Source organism: Panicum virgatum, chromosome 6N, assembly GCF_016808335.1.
Source record: "Panicum virgatum strain AP13 chromosome 6N, P.virgatum_v5, whole genome shotgun sequence".
Taxonomy (NCBI): Eukaryota; Viridiplantae; Streptophyta; class Magnoliopsida; order Poales; family Poaceae; genus Panicum; species Panicum virgatum.
The window spans coordinates 10,340,877-10,350,696 of NC_053150.1; the positions used below are offsets into that span (position 1 = coordinate 10,340,877).

The 9,820-nt window shown below is 42.8% G+C and overlaps 1 protein-coding gene across 1 annotated transcript; it reads right to left on the reverse strand.

The window, feature by feature from the left end:
- Positions 1-1,062: 1,062 nt before the first annotated feature.
- On the reverse strand, positions 1,063-8,799 carry LOC120677805 (putative aconitate hydratase, cytoplasmic). The gene is made up of 20 exons (XM_039959003.1): positions 8,599-8,799; positions 6,994-7,098; positions 6,128-6,288; positions 5,959-6,051; positions 5,605-5,790; positions 5,355-5,516; positions 5,054-5,198; positions 4,819-4,961; positions 4,380-4,436; positions 4,214-4,293; positions 4,048-4,123; positions 3,778-3,963; positions 3,625-3,692; positions 3,411-3,529; positions 3,205-3,326; positions 2,806-2,904; positions 2,180-2,659; positions 1,996-2,094; positions 1,665-1,907; positions 1,063-1,561 (listed from the first exon to the last, which is right to left on the reverse strand). Exons 1-20 carry the CDS (start codon positions 8,609-8,611, stop codon positions 1,493-1,495), a joined length of 2,706 nt encoding a protein of 901 aa, XP_039814937.1. The 5' UTR covers positions 8,612-8,799; the 3' UTR covers positions 1,063-1,492.
- Positions 8,800-9,820: the final 1,021 nt, after the last annotated feature.

Sequence of the window (9,820 nt, forward strand, 5' to 3'; positions counted from 1 at the left end):
TTGCTATAGTGCAAAACATCGTTAAAACATATGCAAGTGTGGTCTAGTTTTGTTCGTCTTATCGCGTAGAACACATTGGTGCAATCGGTTCTCGAAACAGAGGTAATATGAAGTAGATAAAATATTATTTAGGATAGCTTCATATAAAAAGGGTCTATTTCCTCCCCATGCATACTATGTGCGTGGGCAAGCAAAAATACAACAGCAACAACGTGCAAAGGTGCGTGAGTCCCTGACCTTGGGTGTATAAGACGGTCTGGCATATGGGATTTGTTGGACCGCAGACCTATTATAGGCTGTGGTCAGGTCTACGCGCGCTCGCGTGTCACCATGACTGGTCGTATGATAACTTTTTCCTTTTCAAATAGGCAAATAGGTGGTGTTGTCCTTGATATATACATGCTCAATTTTTTTTAAAAAAAAACTTTGATCCATACGAGAATGGTATTATTATATTTTTACTACTGTCATATGCTTATATTTTAAATTCAATAACTTGCAGTAAAATACATTAAAAAAAAGGTAATGGTCAAACACATGCACAGAAGCTCGAGTTAATGATGTCTAAAGCGACCAGGGAAAAAAAAGAGATAAGGCAACATAGCAAACGAGGACGGAGCTCAGGTGCTGTCGCTATCGTTACCCAGCCAGCACTTTGCAACTGCAAGCTAACTCGCCCGTCCGTTTTCACCATGAACTAACCAGATCCTCAGCAAACTTATTGTAGCACAATGCCAGGGCATAAAGTTTGTTCAAAAGGAGTAATAGGTAATATTATCACAACAACGATTTTGGACTGCTCTGTAAAACAAGTTTATACTCTAGTCCATTGAAACTTCTAAACTCGATCATGACTTTCAGATTTCCAGCACGTAGTCTCACTTGTAGATTTCAGCATGAAAACCCAAGGGCATGTATTAATAGTAAAAAATCCCAGCTTAACCCACGTGCATTGGCTCGCAACCCAATAGAATTCCCAGCCGCCTCGTCAAGCAAAACGAAACCATGAACGCAAAATCTGGTCCTCCAGGCACAGCAATTTTCTTGTCCATAAGCCACCACTAGATGAGACAGCAAACCAAATATACAATTACATACAGGAATCTGTACCAGCAGTATAAATGAGATTCAAAACCACCAAAACACCAAATGGAACATCGGTACAGAGCATAAGCAATGTAGCACAACCATGGCACTAGCGCCGAAATCATTTACACCGCGCCCTACATGTCTGTGAAACAGGAATTTCAGGACAGTCTGTTCCATGACACGGTTCATCATTGTAACCAAACATCAGGTGAAGCTGCTCAATCAGCACACACCCGCTGGTGGGTCCTGCTACCTCAGGCTTTTATTTCAGAGTTTAATGATAGGATTGAATCGACAAAGGCCCTGACATCCATAGCGAAAACTCTACATCCAACCAGGCCGTCCACCCTGTGGGGTGACGAGCCAGCCATCTGCCATCACGGGTGAATCGGTGTAATCTGCCTTAGTTCTGCGCCAAGTTGCGGATGACATAGGGGAGAATACCTCCATGGTTGAAGTACGCCAGCTCCACCTGCAGCATAACCAAGAAAGTGATTTAGTGTGCGAATCAATTGAGAACACTTTAGCCATAGTTCAATTATACAATAAAAATACATCTTCTGAAGTGCATGTACCTCAGTGTCAAAGCGAAGGGTGCAGGTGAAAGATTTCCCATTGTCGGTCGTGACAGTCACATCCTGGCCAGGACGGATCTCGCTGAGGTTGGTAGGAAGGTTGATGCTGTACCGCTCATGCCCAGTAAGGCCGAGCGAATCAGCATCCTCACCAGCTTTGAAGCAGAGAGGAATGATTCCCATCCCCACTAAATTGCTTCTGTGGATACGCTCAAAACTCTTGGCAATCACAGCTTTAACTCCCTGAAAACAATGTCATACCAAATATGTCAATACTGTCTTCCCAGACATGATTCAAATAAGTACACAAAATCTGAGTAGAAGAACATGCCAGGAGCATCGGTCCCTTGGCAGCCCAATCACGAGAACTGCCACTTCCGTACTCAGCACCAGCGAGAATTATGGTGGCAAGGCCCTCAGATTTGTATCTCTGCAAAAGGGGCCATGAGCATTAGGAGATTGTATGGAGAGAAATGAAGTGACAGACCTCATAACAGTAGTTTCATCTAACATACCATGGCTGCATCAAAAACATAAAGCTTCTCCCCAGTAGGAACATGAATGGTCTTGGGTCCAACTTCTCCTTTCAAGAACTTGTTCACGATCCTAATGTTTGCAAATGTTCCTCTTGCCATTACTTCATCGTTACCACGGCGGCTACCATATGAGTTGAAGTCTTTCCTGTCCACACCACGCTCCATCAAATACTTAGCAGCAGGACTGTCTTTGTGTATGCTTCCAGCAGGTGAAATATGATCTGTCGTAATACTGTCCCCGAAGTTCAGTAAGCAGTAGGCATCCTTCACTGCAAAGGGACCAGGTGGGGACATGGTCATGTCCTTAAAGTACGGGGGCTCATGAATGTAAGTGGATTTTGGATCCCATGAGTAGAGCGATGCTTCTGGGACAGTTAGCTGGTTCCACATTGGGTTGCCTTTTGTGATAGCCTCATAGGTGCCCTTGAACATGTCAGGCAGCACACTAGATTGGACAACCTGTTGGGCACCATTTTAGTAACAATTATTGCCACGAAGTAAATGGAGACAGAAAGTTCCCCAGTATAAGTAATGATAACAATAGTCGCAACTCTGAATTGTGTCCAAATAACTGAAAGGCAACAAAGTTTCAGTACATAATGTACCTGTGCAATTTCTTCAGTTGAGGGCCATATATCCCTAAAGTAGACTTCCTTGCCATCTTTTCCAATTCCAATGGGCTCTTTCTCAAAATCAATGTCAACCTGAAAAGTACAACTGACAATGTTAACCAATTACCTGCAATTTAAAGCCCAGGTATACTGAAAATTATTTGGCCAAGCCAGCGTTTCCTACAGAAATAGGACGTGGTAAAGGGCCTCAAATTTTAGCCTAGATAATGTAAGGGCCCATCACAAAAAGGGCCAGACTCTTATCTTTACAATTTTTTGAGCTAAAAATATATAAGGGCCAAGTTGGATTGTGAAGAGGGCACTGGGGCCATGATCCATTACCACCCCCCCTGTTATGGTAACTACCAGTGTGAGAAAGCAACATGGACTTACAGTGCCAGCAAGTGCATAAGCAACAACAAGAGGTGGCGAAGCAAGGTAGTTAGCCCGAGTCAGAGGGTGCACACGACCCTCAAAGTTCCGGTTGCCCGACAAAACAGCAGCAGCAACAACATCTATGCAAAAAGATAAGCCATAAGTCTATCATACAGACCACATTGAATTTCACTGAAACTAGATAGGAAATGTTCTCAAATTACCATTTTCTGCAATAGCAGCTGATACAGACTCATCAAGATCACCAGAGTTTCCAATGCAAGTGGTACATCCATAGCCAACAATATGAAATCCTTGCTGGTTCAAGTACTCTTGAAGACCACTGTAAAAAAATCACCAGATGCTACTCTAAGATGACATCTGATATGCACTGAGATTATATGTTTCACTATTCTTTATTAAGCGATGGCAAGATACCTCTGAAGCAAGTACTTCGTGACAACTCCCGATCCAGGGGCAAGGCTAGTCTTCACCCATGGTTTCACCTAAAGGAAAAGAGCCATTTCACATCAGCAGCGCAGGTAAGTATTTACTACTATAGCATGTGATTACATTACAAAAGGAACAAACCTCAAGACCCAACTCGCAGGCTTTCTTGGCTACAAGGCCAGCACCAAGCATAACGCTAGGATTTGAGGTGTTTGTGCAGCTAGTTATTGCTGCTATAACAACACTACCATGCTTGATTTCCGCTGGCTGCCCATGGAAGTCAAATTTGACAACCTTATCCTGCTGATCCTTTGGCACTGCAAAACCCTGGAATTTTGGATGTATATTTGATTAGTAACGTCAGATGAAGCACTGTTATGCATAATATGTGGTAGAAAACCAAGCAGTTACCTTGAATCCAACTTTGTTGTCCAGGCAAGCATGCCAATCTGATTTCATATCCTTCAAAGGGACACGGTCATGAGGCCTACAAGTTACGAAACACAGTAAGACCAGTCCTACCTCCTAATAAGAACTGCAGTACTGTTGTCCAATCAGGACAGAGTCAAGAAAATACCTCTTTGGGCCAGACATGCTAGGCTCCACCTCATCAAGGTCCAGCTCAAGATAAGAGGAGTAAACTCGTTCTGTTTGAGGCTGCCATCACAATGTAAATGTGTTTATATTTTTGCACAACAAATAACAGCTTAGACTCATGGGCTGCCATGAGAAAAGGAGGCTACCTCATTGTAGTCCACAAACATCTTGTTGGCTCGCAGATATGCTTCAATCATCGACACCTAAATGAAACATTGAAGATTCAAATTACAAAATGGAGCAGATGCAGAATTCATCACAAAAACAATAATTTTTATGAATGAAACTAGTACAAAAAGAAAATAGTATGGATGGCAACAGGACATAATGTTTTGGGGGAGACAACTTTCTATTCATTGAATTTTACCAAACCCTTTTCTAGAACAAATATGGACCAGTTTCCTACTGAAGAAAGCCAACTGGAGAAGCTTGGAGCCACATTGGGAGTAAGAACTATATTATGCCACAAATTGGAAAAATACCAGGCTATGTTATGCATCGTCAAATACTTCATGATTATATCTGACATGAAAATACTAATGTGAAGGTAGCAAATAAAAGAGTTTGCCGACAGTGAAAATATACAGTTTCATCGCTACGGCCTGTCAGTTTAAGGTAGTCCAATGTCACATGGTCCACAGGAAAGAAGCCCATGGTAGCTCCATATTCTGGTGACATGTTTGCAATTGTGGCCCTGTCAGCTAAAGACAGCTTACCCATACCTTCACCTGGAGAGAAAAGAAAAGGGAAAATGTTTCAACAGTGTATAATCAAATTGCATCAGGTCAGCACATTCCATCTACCAACATGAAGTACTTACCATAGAATTCAACAAACTTGCCAACAACACCATGTTTCCTTAGAATTTGTGTCACTGTAAGAACAAGGTCCGTAGCTATGACACCACTCCGTAACTTTCCAGTCAACTTGAAGCCAACCACACCAGGCAAAACCATGCTCATTGGCTGTGTAAGGAAATAACAAACAGAACAGCATTTATTTAAGAGATTAAAATTCTTAACTAAATCCCAAGTACAACCAACATACTAAAAGGTCATAAGCAATTAAATCATTTCAAGATAAGCCCCGGAAAAAGCATCATACAATGTGAACTGATTTACCTGACCAAGCATTGTAGCCTCAGCTTCAATACCCCCAACACCCCAACCAGCAACACCCAAACCATCAATCATTGTGGTGTGTGAATCAGTACCAACTACACTGTCAGGATAGAGAATGCCATCTGTGTTGAAAACAACTCGGCCAAGGTATTCAAGGTTGACCTGATATTTGTGTATGAAATAAAAAAATGGAGTTATTCAGGAGTCATGGTAGCATTGCAGAAATTTTTCATAAGTCCAGAGCATTTACCTGGTGCACAATACCAGAACCAGGGGGAACAACAAGCATATTTTGGAAAGCGCTAGAGCCCCATTTAAGGAAACCAAATCTTTCTTTGTTGCGACTAAATTCCAATTCCATGTTTGCTTGTACAGCATTAGGAGACCTTGCTACATCCACCTGCACTGAGTGATCAATAACAAGATCCACTGGGACCTGCATTCCAAATGAAAATGCCCACATCAGGAAAATACAATGTTAAGATGCTGTCATATAGGACCCAAACATCTGTACTACTTGAAATAACCTTTGTGGAATTTCTGATGGTTCGGAAAATAGATCGACTCTTCAGTTTCAGGTTGCAATGAGAGAGAGAATACGTACCAATGGGTTGATCTTGTTGGCATCACTTCCCAACTTGGCCATCGCATCACGCATAGCTGCAAGATCAACAACTGCTGGAACTCCAGTGAAGTCCTGAAAAAATTATGTCAATGATGACCAAAGGCATTTAGAAACAGATGAGATCATTTGTGACATTGCCAGTTCAAACCTGAAGAAGAACACGTGCTGGCTTGAATGGTATCTCAGCCAACTTTGGAGATGTGTTTTCCCAATCAATGATTTTCTCAACATCATTTGTGGTAACTTGAAAGTTATCACAGTTGCGGATAGCTGACTCGAGAAGAATACGGATGGAGTAGGGCAGTTTATCTGATAGATCAAGAAAGAAACCTTTACTCAGTAAAGAAAAAATAAAAGATGTAATACACATTCAGTAAATCTTTCAAAAATACACATTCAGTAACAACAATAGAAGATATAATATATAGTAGTACTGTTATAAACCATAGCATTGATACGAGCATAAGCAATATGATTAGGGAGACACCAATTTGAGGTGGTTCAATGTATAATATAACCAATAATATGGTCTAATGTAAAAATGTTCGAAGTTCAAGCTTGACGTGGAAACATAAAGGAGTAGCATATAGTAGAGTTGCTACTTTATTCCTAAAAACAAGGATCATCGACCGATAGAAAAGAAACTGACAAACAAACCGTCACGTCTGACTGAAGAATAGGGACTGAAGTAATATTAAGCATGTACTACTATTTTACTGCAGTTTAGGATGCTAAAATTACACTCAACATACACAGCAAATTGAAAAGTTACATGATAAATTGGCAATGACAAAAGTAAAGGGAATGAAACAACAACAACAACAACAACAACATAGCCTTTTATCCCAAGCGAGTTGGGGTAGGCTAGAGATGAAACCCAAAAGACACAAAGGTCATGGTTCAGGCACGTTGATAGTTAGTCTCCAAGCGCTCCTATCCAAAGCTAACTCCTCAGAGATATCCCAATAGTAAAGGGAATGAAAAAGTTTCGAAAATGCAAGCAAAAAAATTTACCAATCCTTGGATCATTTAGTGCAGGAAGGCTGTAGAACTTTCCATATTCACCACCTCCAGGCTTAGGGAGGCTGGTCAGAATATTCTTGAAGGCATGCTCAGTTGCTGAAAGCAAAGTAAAGAAGCATGATTAATAGTGCATTAACAAATCACTACTAATGCCTGTTCCATGATAAATTACTCGTGGCAAAAAATTATTAAAGGTGCATTTCGCTGCATTTGTCTTAATGCACTTAAGAGTAAAATGAGATACAGTATGTATAAAGACAGATTCAAAGTCAACTGAATCAGTCATCAAGTTGATGGTTCATTGAAAATTACCCAACTATAGATATTCTTAACAAATGCCCATGAGATTAGGAGCAGCCACATAATAAAAGACATATCTACAAACAAGAATTTGATCTATTGGGCAACTGATCATGCACTATAACCTTAACTTAAGTCCATGACAGACTACTGGTGCAATGATGGCATCAATTCAGAAAAAAAAGGGTCATAGTGTTGTATCAAATCCCAGGAGAATAGTCAAGCACATGCATGTAACACTATCCTTATATAGTACCAAACCAGTCCTAGGAAACACCACTGAAGGCGTTATTTGATTCATATATAAGTAGGTCTTTCAGAAGGAAGCGATCAAGTCACAACCACCAGGGAACACCAAAACAAGCATGACATCACTGCCCAACAACCAGTTCATCATCCAATCATTTAATCAGTATCCCCCGAATAAATTAGTTGTAAACCAGAACAAATGACACTAACCAGTACAACCCCCGCTTGTGAGTTGCAACTACTGATGACAATCCATCACATCCTCAGCTCGAGCTCTGTTTCAGCTTGCAGCATGGCACGAGAAGACTGCAAGCTTAAGATGCAACCTCAGCTCGAGCTCTGTTTCTGCTTGCAGCAGGATGCGAGAAAAGCGCCAGCTTAAGTAAGATGCAACCTAAGCTGATTGCACTGCTAACAATCAGATGCCACGATACGCATACTGCAGCAATCTCGCATACTTGAACAAAAGGAAAGCAAGTCTCTAGACAAAAGTAAAAGGAGCGAAGTAGTAATACTAGGAATCTGTCAGCATCGATCCCTAAACCCCTAGCCCCTAACCGAATCCGACAGATGTCGCTTCGTCCAGAGACAAACCCCAACGCGAGCGATCTCAGTGGAATGGAATCCATCTCGAATCTCCTGATGCAAAAACACATGGAACGAATCCGCGGGCCAACACGAGAAATGGAACAGTGGGCCGCCAACGGATCCGCTACCCATTCGCTCGAACGCATCCCGGCCCTCACATCGCTTGAACCTCAAAAACCCAAGTGGAACCCAAGCGAACCCATCTTCTGATCAACCGCACTAAACAACAACAAAAAAAAACCACGCAAAGACAACACGGCATCCCTCAATTCGATCGAAATCAACTAGAATCCCAGCCCAAACCTCTCCAAAATTCAAACGCGCGAGCACACGAGGAAAGCAAGCGGCGAGCGCCGCCGCCGCGTCAGCGTCAACCGGATCGCGCCCGCGCCCGTGACCACACGACGCCCCGCAACGAGACGGCAGAACCCCACGCACGGACCGGACGCAAGCACGCACCTTGGGTGGCCATCCTGCGCTGGAACCGCTCGACGGCTGGCGCGCCGGCCCCGATCTGCGCCCTGGCGGCGGCGAGGCGCGGCCCGGTCCCGGCGGCGCGCGCGAGCCCGGCGCGGCCGACCCACGCGGCGCAGGGGCGCGAGGAGAGGGCGGCGCGGGCGGAGGGGGCGAGGCGCGACTTGCCGGGCACGGAGGAGGCGGAGGAGAGGGATCTGAGGAGGAGGAGGCGGGCGGAGGCGGCTTTATACATGGAGGCCGCAAGGGGGGGTGGTGGGCTATGGGAGATCAGTAGACCCGGAGGCGGAAGCCCGGGGCGGCGCGGGGGGTTGGTGGCGGACTGCCGGGCGGAGCGCGGAGGCGATAGGATTTGGCCGTTTGGGCTGATGGGAATATCAGTCAACCGCGGTTGGGGGCCTACCCTGGTTAGTTACTTTGGATCTGCGGTGGTGGGAACGGGCGGGATGCCAACGGGAATACGGGATGATTGCTCTGACGGCTGTCGTTTTTGTAATAGTCCCATGAATGGATATACTCCGTAGGATTCCCATCTCGTAAACCGTGTAAATACAAAAAAAATCGTCATATTAAATGTTTGGACACATGTATGGAGTACTAAATAAAATCTATTTACAAAACTTTTTGCATAGATGGACTGTAAATCGCGAGACGAATCTAATGAGCCTACTTAATCCATGATCTGTAATAGTATGCTACAGAATCATCTGCTAATTATTAATTAATCATAGATTAATTAGCATCATTAGATTCGTCTCGCGATTTACAACCCATCTGTGAAAAAGTTTTATAAATAGACTTCATTTAGTACTTTAAATTAGTAAGTTTCATATAAAATTTTTTAAGTTTCATATAAAATTTTTTTTGCGCTGGAACTAAACAGGCCCTATTCCTTTCTCCACGCTAGCATAGCATCTTTCATAGGATCTACGGTTCGTTCCGGTACTCTCTAGTGAGTGAGTTGATGATAGAGCTATCTTCGAGATACTGAACCGAGCGTACTCAGCGGGTAAGATTTATTTTATTTAAAGTTCTCCACTCGGTGATGACATTTTCTAAATTTATTTTAAAATTTAATAGACTATTTCTTTATTACTGGTAGGTGACGATTTTTATAAACAACAAGACGTCTACGATGAATTCATTAATTTTAAGATCTACGATTCAGTATATTAATAAAGATGCTCATAATGATAGAGTAGTATAA

Bases quoted from the DNA above. Each gene is read 5' to 3' on its own strand.
- LOC120677805 (XM_039959003.1), bottom strand. The intron at 3,327-3,410 runs GTAATTTGAGAA...CTTTTTGCATAG, and splicing joins AGCTGCTATTGCAGAAAATG to ATGTTGTTGCTGCTGCTGTT. The intron at 2,095-2,179 runs GTATGTTAGATG...CCCCTTTTGCAG, and splicing joins ATGTTTTTGATGCAGCCATG to AGATACAAATCTGAGGGCCT.